The sequence below is a fragment of the Motacilla alba genome, chromosome 3 (genome assembly GCF_015832195.1).
Source record: "Motacilla alba alba isolate MOTALB_02 chromosome 3, Motacilla_alba_V1.0_pri, whole genome shotgun sequence".
NCBI lineage: Eukaryota > Metazoa > Chordata > Aves > Passeriformes > Motacillidae > Motacilla > Motacilla alba.
The window spans coordinates 53,933,777-53,949,378 of record NC_052018.1 but is presented as its reverse complement, the minus strand read 5'-3'; the positions used below and the strand labels follow the sequence as shown (position 1 = coordinate 53,949,378).

Below are 15,602 nucleotides of genomic sequence, written 5' to 3'. Positions count from 1 at the left end.
GGTGTGTGCACCTCATCTTTCCCTTTCAGGTCTTGAACCAAGCAAGCTGCCAGATCCAAGGATAAGTTTGTGGGTAGAGGACATGAACCTGCTAAATTTAATAATATTACCAGAATACTAAAATTAATTCAGTATTCCATTATACATCCACAGTATAAAACCACAATGTACTTATCTAAATAGCAGTTTACAGACCTCATTTATGAATGTGGAAAAAACAGCTTAGCTCACCTTCCAAGTACACATCTATTCTAGACAGACACAAAAATTTCAATTGAACAGAAGTTATGCAAAAACATTCAATAGAAAAAGAGGATGAAGTATAACAATATTATTGGAACACAAAAGGTCTTCTTCCAAGGGCGGGAAAAGTGATCTGTCTCAAGTAAAGGAAGTTCTTAAGAATACTATTTTAAAGAGCAAAGTGCCTCAGAATAGCTACAATCTCCTTACTTGTTTCTCCTTACAGTCTCTATTGCCACAGCTGGGTCATGTCTAAGGGCCATCTGTCAGCTTTAAACCACATGCTCTTTATCTCAGTCCTACAACCACAGCGTAGTATCAAACCCACAGATTTACCCAGAATTGTTGCCAAATTCTGAAAGCCCTAGAAAATTAATTTGGTTGGAATTTTAATGCATCTTGGCAATATGCAGTAATTCTAACCATTATATATGTTGCATCTTACCTAGAGCAACATACATTGTGATGAAGCTTAAGTTCTCTGATGTATAGTAGAGCACACCAGGGACAAAAATTCAGTTAAGATTTTAGTAAGAGAGAACATCCATTTACTAGAGGTAAAATAGGTTAAAATGTCAGGGTTTTTTTTAAGAAGAAAGTTACAAAGATACTCAGGAAGTAAACAGCTTGTGTGTGCTTGCCAATTTAAAAACAAATAAATAAATGAAAAGCAAGTACACTAATTCCCTTTCATGCTAATTTTATTTCCTAGTGGAAACTAAGGATGAGAAGTATCATACCTTAAAATCTCTTTAGGTCAAATAACATTAAATACACTCTTACACATTAAATCCACCTTAAAATCTAATAAAGTGTCAGATACAATTAGCTCTGCTAATAAAAATTAATCAGAATTCTTTTAGAATAAGCCTTTAAAACCTTGAGCTTACTTCTTAAGACACTTTATCCAATAAAGGCTGAATCCTTTGCTGAAGTTTCTCAGCTCTGGTAAAAATTACAAGAATTATTTGTACATAAAGAATTATATTACTGTTTGGCATTACTCCTCATCAGGTTTTTCATAAAACATAGATACACTCATAAGTGCATATGTAGGAGTGATTAATGTTTATGAAACAGAACAGTGGGATTCCAGAAGTACCATATGATGACATGTCAATATTTTGATCCTCACAGACTCAGAACAGCTGTTTCTTCAGCCCAGCTGATACAGTGAAAACATCTCAAATTCAAAACAGATAAGTTTAAAAGAGACTACTATGGATCTGTATATGTAATTTTAAAGAACATACCATTTCCAGGATTAGTTTGTCTTAAACTTTTGGTTTGCTGTTAAGGTATTGCTGTAGAGTCAAAGGAGCTGATACAAAGATAGAAACACAGCCTCATTTAAACAGGAAACAACACTAAATGCTTCTTAATAGCTCTGTGCAGCCACTCACTCCCTAGTTTTCAACTATAGCTAATGCTTCAGCTTAACAATACATTCTGACACCCCTGGGACCCTCTGCCCCCTCTTGTTCTTCCAGACATTGTAGAAATAAATGGCTTGCACACAAATACGTTCAGCAGAACAGTAAGAGAGAACAAAATGTTATGTTCTGTGTTGTATATTTCTTCCATAATGACTTTGAGTTGAATTCTTGCCACGAGGAAGCCAGTAAGAATTTCACTGTAACTTCAAACAAATATAACTTTCCTCTAAAATCAGTACATATCACACAACTTTACTAAATTATTTCAACTAACAGCCATAAAGGAAAACCAAGTAGTGATTGAGAGAAAATTGTTTCATTGGACTCTCTGTGGATTTGGTTTAATGGGGAATATGTAAGTTCAGTTTCACTTCCAGAAAATATTGTAGGGGAACTGTCATACTGTAGACAGATCCTACATTTTTTAACTAATTTCAGAAGTGATTACAGGTCTGCTATGCAGAATATAGTGGCTTTTTAATACAAAACTTAATAATTACTCGTGTTTATTAAACTGATTGAAGAAACTAATTTCATTTCATTCTAGATTGTCTTAATAATATTGACTCACTTTGAAACTAAATGATGTATTACAAAGATACTTAGGTCAATTCATTCATTCATTCATCAATGGATTTTCAGATAATTGGAAGTATTTCTTTTCATACCTTTCACCTAAATTTCCTTTTAGTTCCCAGAAATTAAAAAGACAAGAGTACTCTACAGGACACGAGTAGCTTAAGAGAGTGCTCACCTTTTATGGACCATGTGTGAAGTCATGCACCTGAGCAGTATAAAGGCTCCTGCTGGCACATTTTACCCTGGGGGTCTGTCAGGTTATCTTAGGCACACACTGCTCTGCCACTAGCCTTTCTGGCACGAAACTGATGGAGTTCATGCAACAGTTATTGGAGAGAATAGTCTCTGTTGTCACAACAGCAACATCAGTGCTGTTCAGCCTAGAGCAAAGAAGCTTGCGTGAAGACCTCATAGAAACCTTCCAGGATCTGAAAGGGATCTACAAGGAAGCCAGGGATGGACTCTTCATCAGGAAGTGTGGTGACAGGACAAGGAGAAATGGGTTCATACAAAGAGGAGAAATTTGGTTTAGATAAACTTCTTTACTGTGAGGACGGTGAGACACTGGAACAGGCTGTCCAGAGAAGCTGTGGATGCACCATATCCCTGTCAGTGTTCAGTCTGGATGGGGCATTGAGCAACCTGGTCCAGTGTCCCTGCCCTTGGCAGAGGTGTTGGAACAAGATGATCTTCAAAGTCCCTTCCAATCCAAGTCTGTGATTGTTACGGCAGAGGAAGAGAGGCAGTAGTTGAAAGCCATATTATGCATGTTACAGCAGGAGTTATTTTCACTTTGCAACAACTCATACAAACCTATATTTATATAAACTATAAATCTATTTAGGCCTTACTTTTCCTAACTTATTCAAACTGCCTGTTCAGTGACACTTCCTGTGCTGTGCTTCTTAATGTTTCCAGGCATAAGTCTTTCCATGAAAATATTTACAAATAAAATTAAGGAAAAGTGAGACTGAGACTTTCTTGCATGAGAAATGTGAAACAGGTTTGTTTCACAAATACACATAAGTGAGGTGGATGATTAAAGCACAGTCTACATTCAAGCAACAACACATTTCACCATTTTTTAAGCAGACTGCCTACAAATGATCCCATCTTCCACAGAGATGGTGAGATACACATGGAAATTGATGGTCTATAAATGATTGTGTGTAAAACTGGAATTCTCCATCAGTCAGAGCAGCTTAGATAAGGCAGAACACTTGCTACTTACTGGATCTTTAATAACTGAGTTGTAAGAAACGAGCTGAACCCTGCTTAGCTGAATGCTGCATTTTCGCATGTTAAGCGAAGAAGAGCAGGAAGAATTACAAAAATTACTGCTTCCAATGTAACTTATGTTCACATCTATCAATTCAATTTAAGACTAATTCCAACCCAGACAGGCATACAGCTTGTCAAAACCTTTATGAATTTTTTCCATAAACTGAGTTCTTTCTTTTTTCTCTGTGAAATCATAGTTTATGGTACTCAGATATATTCTCAACTGCTCTTCTGAAAACCCAGGTCTACTATTATAGCCCTTTGTAATATGTCTAATACACATTCCTTGACAGTTTTTTCCTCCATATAATATAAAAAACACCCTGGGTCTTGCCAACTTAGCACATTTATCCATGTCTTTACTAATTCTATACTTTAATATGTCTAAAAATGTATTCACTTCTAACTCTACAGTTACAAGTTTACCACAGGAGGCCTTTTTAAATATGAACATCATATTTATTGCCTTCTATTTCTCCTCTATGAAAGCTGTTCATATAACCTGTTCAACAATCAGTTGTACAATGCCATTACTTTATCAGCATTTTCACACCAACTTCTTTACAATCTTCCCTAAGCTTTGAATTCATGAACCTATTTCTCCTAGAGCTGTTGAGCTGAAAGCACCCCTCAGCTTTAATTTGTATCAAAGTTGATTTCACGAACATTTTCATGCTAACAACAAATTCTATACCCAGAGTTGATAATTTTGTAAATCAGCTTTTCTATCCTGTATCTGCTGTTTAGATCAAATCCCCAAGGATATTATCCATGTTTTCTATAATGCTAAACACAATCAGAAGTTACTGTGTACCTTTCATTAGTTAGTTCATCACCACAAATGTTCTCGTCAACTATTTTATACATGTTATCCAGCCCCCTCCGCCCTCTGCCTATATGGCACTTCTATCTTAGTCCCAAAGAGCCTGGAATATAAAGACAAGGTTTCATGTCAGTAAAGGTTAATTCCTGAAGCAAAAAGCTTCATTTCTTAGCAGTAATCTCACTGAATATCTAATGATTTTTTTATTTTTCTTCTTACTGACAGGCAAAAATAGTCTTGCCTCGCAAATTTTTACCCTCAAAAAGTACACTGACAAGCTATATATGCTTCTGTTATCTCACTCGTATCTGTAAGCTGTGTCCAAATAAAAAGTCACCAATTACTAAAATAGAGCCTAGATTTTATAGATAATGAAAAACAGAAATACTTTGCAAAAACCATACACACAGTTTTGCACTCTGTCCAAAGTAATATACTAAACCAAGCACTGATCTGTCTCTTACTTGTGGCACATATGCAATATTATTTTGAGGGACATTATGGGACTTTATTGAGGTGCAGGCCAAAAGCAGACCAGCAGAACAAGTAACTGCATAAAAACCTCTTTATAAGAGAAGTTTTAAATAGATCTTTTGGGACAAATATATACTGCAAGTGGAAGCAAAGTACTGTACAAACACCCTTCAGACAGAATCCAGACATTAGAACAAGGTGCATACATTGATTCCTTTAGATATCATTGTCTAAGAAATACAGCAAAATTTGAAATCATGAGTGCACTAACCCTGACAAAAGGATAAGGCTTGTCCTCAAAGAACAGACAAATGACTCAGTCTAACAGCTTGAGTTCCACTTTATTCTTGCGAGACAGTGCCTCATTTCACCAAGAACTGACTCAAGCTCTTGATGCACATGATGATGATTATGGCTATTGTTACTTTCCCCATCACTTTCATATGCCACAAAAGTTCTTTCAGTAATTAAACTATGAGCTTCAAAGTCACTCTCAAATAACTCCTACCAATATGGCAGGCAGATTCAGTACTTTTTCTCCTTCAGTTAGCAAGCTATGACGTTGATACTATTTAAGCATTTAACTATTAATTTTTCTGGCAAATGACTGTCTTAATCTCTATGTCAAAGCTCCAGTGGGGCGAAGAAGCTGAAGCTGCATGCATAATCAATGATTATAGGGCATGCATGTAAAGGCTTCCCACTTACTCTGAATTTAGAAAATATTTCTCATATTTACTACATAAGCATACCAAAAGTGACACTTACAGACCCTAATTTCACACAACGCACAACCTTAATACAATGGAACTAATTTAGAAAGCTGTATCCAGCTGTAGAAAGACATTGTGCTTCAGAGAACAACTCAGTGTGCATATTACAAATGTATTTTTCAATTAAATGTGTGGGTGTTTTTCCCATGGTAAAGAAAACCTTTTTGTCTGAGGACTCAATCATCTTTAAGAAGGAATGATTAATGTAAAATAATCTTCAATTGTACCAAAATCAAAAATCAATGAGAAATATACTCTGGTTTATGCCATGAACTACATGTAGGAATCCCTATATTCACAACTTGGGTGTTGCCACAATTGTCAAAAAAGTTGACCAAAAAACTGATCCACGGGGATGGAACAGTATCAAGAATAGTTTTTTTTTTCTGGTAAAATGAACTACTTCAGAAGTGTCAATGATGGCATAAAGTTAAACCTAAGAAATGCACTTGTGGTGGTCTGTAATCTTTTTGCTGACATGACAAAAATTTACACATAGTTTACACAGTCAAATTAGATGTGCAAGTGCACCACATCCCAGTCATCATCTCTGGGATTTGCACAAACACAGTTGTTCCACTCCTTATGGTTCCACATACCAACTTCAAAAGCCCTGTATTTTTTGCCACGTTACTTTGTCCTCTTTGAAAGGCATGGATTTCTTCTTGTTCCATAGAGCTTTGTGGCTTTCAGAGGAATCCAGACTACTCACATTATCACCATTGCAGAAGTGCTCAGAAAATGCACAAAACAGTTATCACCACCACACAGTATTTTATCACACATATTTAGAAACACAGCGATATGTCAAAATAATGCTTTTTGTTCCTTCTCCCAATCAAAAAGGTATTCAGCAACAAATGTATAGCAGTAGTTCTGCATTCCAAGTGCAGGATAAACGCAAGGAAAAAAGGGAAAGTTAATATATGACAAAATCCTTTACAGTAGCAATTATCCAGACACTTCTGTGGAACAGGATTACAGGCTGTTGACCAGTTAGCATAAAGAGAGTAATAAATTGCTACATTCAGCATCTTCCATCAAAATCTAAAGGTAGTCTGAGTGAAAGTGACATCAAAAATTCTCAAGGTTCATCTAGGAAGCAGGTGTGTATGTAAAAAAACAAATTAAATCCTAAATAAACTCTCACTATCACTGGAAGTGTGCAGAAAAACAGGGGTTCTGATTTCTTTTTCTTTCACCTCCAAACTCCTGATTGCCAATCCCCAGCATTACTTCATTATCCTGTAGCAGTGGAAATACATTACAGTATGTTTAGAGGCATTCTTCTAATTCTTTCTAATTGACCTCGAAGAACACCTCCACTTATTGGGTTAGGTGAATAATGAGAAGATACAGTAATTTGCCATTAAAAACAATTGATATAGCTATAAAAATAAATTTTATATAACATTTATTTCATTTTTAGGTAACTTTCTTTTTTATTACATCTTAAGTCCATGAATCATGACAGTAGTACATACACGTCAGTTGGGACAGAACAAGGCATTGTAATGGTATTTGGATAATCCACTCTGCAGGAATGTTCATTATTTTTCCTGAGCTTTCACAAGAGTTCCCTGGCACAATGCTGCTACAGCTGCTTTACAGTCTAATGTTATTACAAGGTCTGATTCAAAGATAATGTCTGCTAGAGGAATCTGGCAGGGTGCAAGAGTCCTATGAAAATCCTTGTGACGCTAAGTTGTAACTAATGGAGACTGAACTGTTGAAAAAAAATGTGAGGAGTAACAGTTATTTGAGTGCTGCAAGAATCCTGAGCAATCTTTGTTATTTGTCAGTACAAAAATCACACAAACCAAAGTTATTTTTTCTGGAAATCTTATAATTTTTCTAATAAAAATAAATCATAAAAAAGTCTAGTCTCAACCTTACCCACAGTACAGAAGTGGGGCAAAATACCATTTTCTTCAGAACCTCTCTTATCTATATTTTTTGAAGAAAACATGAAAACTGCAGAAAAACAGAAACTAGGAATTGGCTATCAACTACAGTAGCTGGTAAAAGAGAACAAATAACATGTAGTCATCAGCAAGAACCAGCTCATGAAATAGCTTTATTGGCAAACACAGGAATTCCCTTTCCTATTTCAAACGCATGGATGGAATCAATATAAAGTTTAACAAACATACTATTTTGGTCTGTATTTTACATCTGCAAGTAAGATTTGGTCTGCATGATTGCTAGCGTGGCCTGAGTTGCTAGAGTGTGACATATGAGCTCATATATTCTAGACAGAAGTCTTGGTTAGGACAAAAATATCCAGTAATTAAGGAATTATTATCTATGAAAAAAAGGTGGTAAAGAAAAGGAGATCATTAGCTAGGCACACTGGATCACATTTCCATGTATTTGTGTCCACAAGGCATCACCACCATTCCTGACCTGTAAATATGAGGAGTCTAGACTTCGGGGGTGGGGGGAGGAAGAAAATGAAAACAAAAAGAAAAGAAAAGAAAAATCCACCCTGCACCAGGAATTCTTGCTGCCTCTTATTCCAAAGTACAATAATCTCAAAAAACTGTCAGTCCAAGTAGCTGGATAAGAAATTAGAACATGTGTGGGTGGATTCCTTCCTCCAGCCTGAATTAATTAAAAATGATTGTTTGCTGTATTATTTTAAAGCGGATTTTTGGAACAGGTTAAAGAACCACTGTTCTGACTTTAGCATTTCAAGCCTAATAAGAATGACTCATGTAAAAAACTTGGAGGAAAAATTAATAATAAGGAGGTTAAATATAAAGTGCGTCTTACCATCTTATGTTCTTATTTGTTGCTTGGAGAAATTCACACATTCTTGTACAAGACTTACCTCATTTGCTTTGGCTGTGGTTATTTCTAGTTAAAGCATGTACACAAAAAACTCATGTCTCCAGTTAGTCTGGGCAATTCTACCTATTTCTAACACCTTAGGCTGGCCTTTTACTATTTCTCACATTCTAAACCTTAAACACATATTAATTCCCTCTGCTTTCACTTTCTCAGCCAGTTATTAAACTATAAGAAAGTGATATGGACAACAGCTTTGAAGAAAAAAGTTTAAAAGCAATCACAATGTATATTTGAGAGCAGGATTTTGTGGCTGGTTAATCTCTGAATAACTGATCAGACAGCAGTAAATACCACTAAAACAGTTGCTAGAACTGATTATGATCTTGTACACATACATTTAAATAAATAACAATAAAAAAGGAAAAGAAATCATAATTTTCAGATCACAAAAAAATTTATCTGCCAAAACATTAAACAGCATACAGACTGTGAAAGGGGAACACACAGAATGTACTATACTGCAGCACACCTTCAGTGAACAAGGCTTGTTATCTGTTATAAAATCCTGAAGCTGGATTAAGTAAGTCCTTTAAAAAAAAAAAAAATCACAGAATTTTATGCATCCTAAGATGCCAGCCTTCCACTAGAGATGTATTCTGCTTCATAATTTTCAAGCCAGATTTCTACCCCTGTTGACTTACATGGACTGCATGGGTTAGATAATGGCTAAATTCTACCTTTCTTCTTCCAGAAGATAAAGTATTTTGGGACTCTTTCTCTTAAATAGCCATTGATTTTCAGCGATCATATCTTATAGATTTTTGTATTGTTTTTATATTTGCTGATGTTGGGTAACAGACTCAAAATTACTCAGGTGAGAAGAAGCTGATAAACATTCATCTAAGCCTTCTTTTCTCAGGAAAGTAGAATGCAAATTTACCAACTAAATCTCTTAAAAGCTCTCTTCTCCAAATACAGCCAGCACAATGCTTTGAATGTCTAAATGCCATCAGCCATGATGGAAATGCTCTCCATTACAAGATTAGAGCTGGGTGCTGTTGGTGAGTTTTGAAATTGACCTTACTACAAAGAAATCCCTATGAAGAAAGAGGAAACTTGACTTCTGCTTTTACAGATTACATAAACAAAGGATCTGGGGTGTTTTTGGTCTTAGGAAAGAGAGAATTGAAGTCTACACATATTCTTCATTCTTAGGATCTGAAATACTGAACTTACGTCCTATTAGCCTTGTCTCTTGACTTTTCAGAGTACAGGGTACAATAGACACACAGGTTTGTATGTGGGAAGGAATCATAATTTTAAGTCCTAGTTGGAATGACATAACACAGAGAACACAGTTTTGAACTAAACTCTCCAGAAACTTGTTTAAAAATGTACACCTACAGAGAGACTTAAAAATATTGACCTGCCTGACACCATCCACTGCCTAACAGACGGGCACTAGTCATATCCTGCTGATGTTCACCTCTCATTTCTTTTTCGAGTGAGAAATCTCACTTTGACTTTATAGGCATCCTATATACATCACCACTTGGAGTCAACTTACACTTCCTTCCACACTTGCTAAAAGCACCTGTACTCCATGAATTATCTCCACTGATGTCAGCAGCTGACATTACAGATCAAGTTACTGTGCAGTGCATGTTCCTTAGCCCTGTCCCTTCTATTCACACCTTTCACAGACATATAGCTTCCGCTCTCTCCCATAACAGATACTGAGATCCTTTTAAAAATGCATGAATTCAAGATCAAAAGAAATTTTACATTACCTTCTAAATTACTACTATTTTCGTTCTCTCCCATTCTACACTGAATAGGATGAACCAAAGTTCAAGATTCAGAGGAACATTACACAGCACTTTGGTCAGTTTACCTTAACTGCAAGTTATATACACCTTTAAGAAACACTGCTGAAGAATGCACATGCCTTTCTGGTTCTGATTCTTTCATTTTCTGAGGAATTGCACTGGTTTCAGCTTGGGTAGAGTTAATTTTCTTCACAGTAGCTCACATAGGGCTGTGTTTTAGATCTGTGTTGAACTCAGTGTTGATAATACAGAGATGTTTCTGTTATTGCTTAGCAGGCCTCACACAGAGCCAAGGCTTTTTCTGCTTTTTGTACTGCCACGCTCATGAGGAGGCCAGAGGTGTAGAGGAAACTGGGAGGAGATACAGCTGGGACAGATGACCCCAAGTAACCAAAAGGATATTCCATACCATATGACATCATGCTCAGTATATAAAGAGGGAGGAAGAAGCATGAGGTGTTTGGAATTATGGTGTTTGTCTTCCCAAGTAACTGTTATGTGTAATGAGACCCTGCTCTCCTGGGGATGGCTGAACACCTGCCTGCCCATGGGAAGCAGGGAATTAATTCCTTGTTTTGCTCTGTTAGCCTGCAGAGCTTTTACTTTACCTATTAAACTGCCTTTATATCAATCCATGAGTGTTCTAGCTTTTAACAATCTGATTTTCTCCCCAGACCTGCTGGGACTTGAAGGAGTTGAAGGAGAGAGTAAGGGGCTGTGTGGTATTTGGTCATTGGCTGGGTTAAACCATGACAGAAATTCTGCATGACAATTTAATGCTCAAAAAACAAAAGAACAGATAATATGCTAAAAAAAAAAAAAAAAACAAAACCAACAACAACAAAAAACCAGCTTGAAATTAACTCCAGGTTTCTGACCACAGTAAGTCTTCTAACAATTTTAAAAGAAAAAAAAATTAACCACAAGAACAGAAACAAAAAAAGAAATACAGACTGTTCCCATCTTTGAGGTGCAAAATGTTCTTGAACTGTTCTGTTCTATAAAACAACATGGGAATTCATTGTGATGTCTCAAGTACTGTTTTTCAAAGCGTTGCAGCTCTGTTACATAATTTTGTCCACAGACATCCAACTGGTGCTAACAATTAGTAAGCATCCAACGTTACGGCTATTACCAAATAACATTTAAGTCGAAAAACAAAAGCTGTAAGTCTAAAGATACAAACCAAGGGTGCAGTAACATTCTTGTACATGTTAAAATCCCCCAGGACTTCAGTGAAGTCAGACTTTCCTAACTTTTTTCATTACAGAGGAGTTCATTAGCTCTTTGTCTGTAGTGGGCAACACAGTGACATCTACATAGTGCTAGCACCTCCTAGCAGCTGCAACAGATCTTAAAAAGAAATTTAGAAGACAGTAAATGGCATTAAAATTTGGCAGGCCAGGACTTGAACTCAACCATTATGTTTAGAAGGCTCCATCACCACATTAACATTTAATTAAAAGTCCTAGGATTCTTCATTGAATTACCAGAACTCACTTATAAGTGATGCAGCAGATGAACACCAAACACACCCACTTCTAATTTAAAAGGGAAATATTTAACATATCCCTTCACTGTTGAGGTTAAAGGAAACTATGATACTGCATAAACAAAAGGACATTCCCTAAAAGTGTCTTTGTGTGTATGCTTGTGTGTGAGAGAGAATACTAAAAGAAGTATAGCCAAAAAATTAATTAGGGGAAAAAAAGAAGAAAAAATCAGCAAGAAGAAAATGTATTATGCACTGTGTTTTAAATGCTCTATTTTTAAAATCCCAGTCTTCAGTGTTTACCAATAAGTCATCATCTAAACACAATTTAATTCTGGATGAGTTTTTATCCACACAGATATTTGATCAACTGCCATTAATTCTCACACAGTAAAATTCGTATTAAGGAGTCAGCTGCTTGAGACTTTTTCTCATGAAATGTTTTCCAAAGTCAACCCTAAATCATAAAAATTCCCAATCCATAATGTTCACCCTATTATGTGACTTCAGGGTCATAGGAAAGATAGCTGTTAATCCAGGGGCTTGAATTAATTTTATTTTGACACACCCACAGTATCTTCTAACTAAATTCATTTCAGCAAGGCTGAAAATGTTAAGAGCACAAATGTAAGCACCAGAAGGAATATTGTGGGCTGAAGAATGGTTTTAAAGATTTCCTATGAGAGCCGAGAAACTGACTAAAGTTTATTTCTCCCACACCTGTACAGCATCCTTTTTGATCTTTCCACAGAACACTAACTGAAAAAGCAAACAAAAAAAAAAAAAAAACCACCCTTGTAGTGTCAACACACCTAAACACTGTATAATGCATGATAATGGTATGTCTAAGACATTTACTACCCATGCAGGATACAATTGATTCCGTTCCCGTGCCCGTCGTGGTTAGTTTTTAACAGAAAAGCTTTGTGACGGGCTAAGTGCATCAAATTGCCACCTGAACTAAAAGCAGTACAGGCAGCCCACACGTGTTTCAACACAGCCTATCAAGCTTCCCCTGTCACAGAGATGCCAGCAGACGGGCACATCCCGGCTGGAGGAGGGATGCCAGCAGATCAGCCCGTAACGCTTGTGTGACGCTCGGGGGACGGGGTCACGTCCTCCAGCGGTCCCTCGCCTACACCATTTCCCCCTGCGCGTCCAGCCACAGCGCTGCCCGTCTGCGCTGCTCCGAAGCGGGTCATGAAGCGCGTGTGTGAGGCACCGGGAATTGCGGCGGGAGGCGGGATGTGCCGGCCCCGTAGCGCAGCCCCCGCAGCTGCCCCTGCTCGGCCCGGCCACCGAGGTACCAGCGGTGGTGCCGCCCGCCGAGTCCCCCTCTCTGCAGCCTGGGGGTCCCTTGTCACGCTCGGTCCCCGTCCCCTCGTCCCTCCCGTCGCCACAAGGACTCCCGAGCTGGCGGCGAGGTCGCCTCCCTCTCCGCGTACTCCGCGGTCCCGGCCGGGCGAGCGAGGCGCGGCTCCCCGCTCCCCTGTACCTCTTTGCGGCGGCGGCGGCGGCGACGGCGACTGGCCTCGGCTGCCGAGCGCCGCCAGCAGCAGGAGCAGCGGCAAACTTTCGCGAGCCATGGCTGCCGGGCAGCCCACGCGTCCCGCCGCGGGACGGCCAGCCGAGTGAGCCGCAGCCGCCGGGAGAGGAGAGGAGACCCCGGTGCCCCGGGCAGGGAGCGGGAGAGCAGGACACACCCCTGCCCCCCCGCACACTCTCCCCGCCCCGCCACCGGCCCGCGGAGCAGCGAGCGGGCCCGGGGGGCAGCGAGGGGTGGGAGCGCGGCCCGGGAGGGGACCCCGAGCCCCGCGCCTGGGGAGCAGCGCGGCTCTAGGCTCCAGCATCCAAGAGCCTGGCTCCAGGCTCCAGGCGCGAGGAGGGCGGCACGTGCCTGCCCGACGGCCGCTCCCCGGAGCCGGGAAGCGTTCCCGCCTGGGAGTGTGCTGGCCGTTTAAATTAGCCTTTGTCAGGTTATCCGACAGGGGGAAAATAATAGCTTTCTGAGAAGGGACTTGGGAAACGAGGGTTGCGACGGAGTCAAGCACATTTTTCCTGTAATGCCCGGGAGTGGTATGTCAGCGCTAGCCAGGTATGGCAGGGAAAAAAAATCTATTTTACTGCATAAAGGAAAAATTAACCTTGCACTAAAATAAAATGTGGATTAAAAACTATTGCATAGTACTCCTGAAAAAAAAATACTTTTAAAAAGTCCATAAAATCCAGGTTTCGTTCTGGAACTGTGAGGCTCCCAAGCTGTGTGTGACCACACAGAGAAAGGACGTCATGGGCTATTAGAAAGAGTGAGCTGGGCTCAATTCACAGTATATCTGTGACATAAAACCAAGATTGTGCTGGCAGCCCAGTTCTGACTTGAATCGTCATCTTCACAAGTCTTGTACTGCTGCACTTCAAATTGAACTTCCCTTGTAATTGACATCAAGATTACCCAATTTTATGTAATTCCCAACAGAAATACTAAAGTATCTATGTGCTTATTGCTGTAGCCAACAGGATAAGCATTCATTTGGTACAGCATCTATTTCAGCTCTCAAGTCACAGCATTTTCCATTGGTAAATTTGCCTGTCATTCAAACCCAACATTGGAGGAATGCAGAATTTTGCACATCATAGACTGTTGCATCCAGCCACACAGCCAGTTTGTTTCTCTCCCTGTCATCCCCCTCCAAGCAGACTCATTCTTTTTCTTCTGATGCACTTAGCCTGTCACAAAGCCTCTCTTCCGAGGTTTCTCCCTGAACAGCCTGAGCTCTGCTGCTGGGGGTCCTGTTACTGGACACTCATTGCTTCCATGACCTTTGGGAAACTGCTCCTCCAGCACAGGACAGCGGACAGCTGCAAGAATGCTCTTGTATGGCTCGGCTGTTGGTCACTTGTAAGTCAGTGAAAAATACTCGAGTCCTCTTGCCAAAATATGATGTATGTGCATCTTCTTCTGCACTTCTTACTGGGAAACCCAGGTTCAAGGTTTACCTTGATGATTTTCGTCTTGTCAGCTATTTGATTTTTTGTGGAAATATAGATAATCAGGGAACTGGGAGGGATAGAGAGGGAGATGGTGTTTATGACTCTATCCACAGTTTTATCACTATTTATTTACTGTGAAAGTTGTTTCCCTACAAGCAGTAACAGTCACTACTTTCTTCTGGCTGTTTCTCCTTTCACAATTCCCTTCATGCAAAAATTTTGACTGCAAGGAATTGTATATATGTGCAAGAGGAATAATCTAGTGAATTAAGCACAACTGATAAGCACTCCAATGTCAGTAACTTGGAGAATTTAGGGCCAGTTTCTTAGTTAGGGATCTGACCACATCAACATAGGTTTGACACATTTATTGGTTGAATTTGGTCAAGTGTAGTGGCAGCTGCTGCATGAAAGCCATACTAGCATGAGTTGCATACTCCCCCAGCTGGAGATATTCCTTCCAGGGCTCCAAAAGCTGGAAATGCTGCGAGTATTACCTGTGAGTTTCAGGTAATACTCCAGAAGCAGATTGTAGAAAATGGAAGTGTGACCTGAAGGTCTCACTCTGCTGCTTTGTGTTAAGGGCTCATCAGATCTGATGAAAATACCTCCATGACTTGTGATCTCCATAAATTTGAGATCAAGAGCAGATTTGTTGGGGGGGGGGGGGTCCCTACTTCCCCAAATATCAATATTACACCAATATTAAACACAACAGATTATTTGCCTGAGCTTTTATTTGAATCAGTTTATCCTGCTGTTGAGCCTGTGTAATGTTGTGAGAATTCAGCCTAGTTTCAGTTTAGCAGCACTGTTGGCATACCCAGGTGTACCTCATCCCCTGTCAGAGCCAATACTGACTAACTGTGCACCAGAGATACAAACTTT

The 15,602-nt window shown here is 39.3% G+C and overlaps 1 protein-coding gene across 6 annotated transcripts in view; it reads right to left on the bottom strand.

Annotated features, from left to right (window-relative positions):
• LAMA2 (laminin subunit alpha 2) overlaps positions 1 to 13,672 on the bottom strand; it is a 335,487-nt gene extending 321,815 nt beyond the window's left edge. For all 6 annotated transcript variants that reach the window (XM_038132678.1, XM_038132680.1, XM_038132679.1 and 3 more), the window contains exon 1: positions 13,219 to 13,672. In XM_038132678.1, coding sequence (XP_037988606.1) covers positions 13,219 to 13,573 — 355 coding nt within the window. In that variant the 5' untranslated portion in view covers positions 13,574 to 13,672. The remainder of the gene's footprint in view (positions 1 to 13,218) is intronic.
• Positions 13,673 to 15,602: the final 1,930 nt, after the last annotated feature.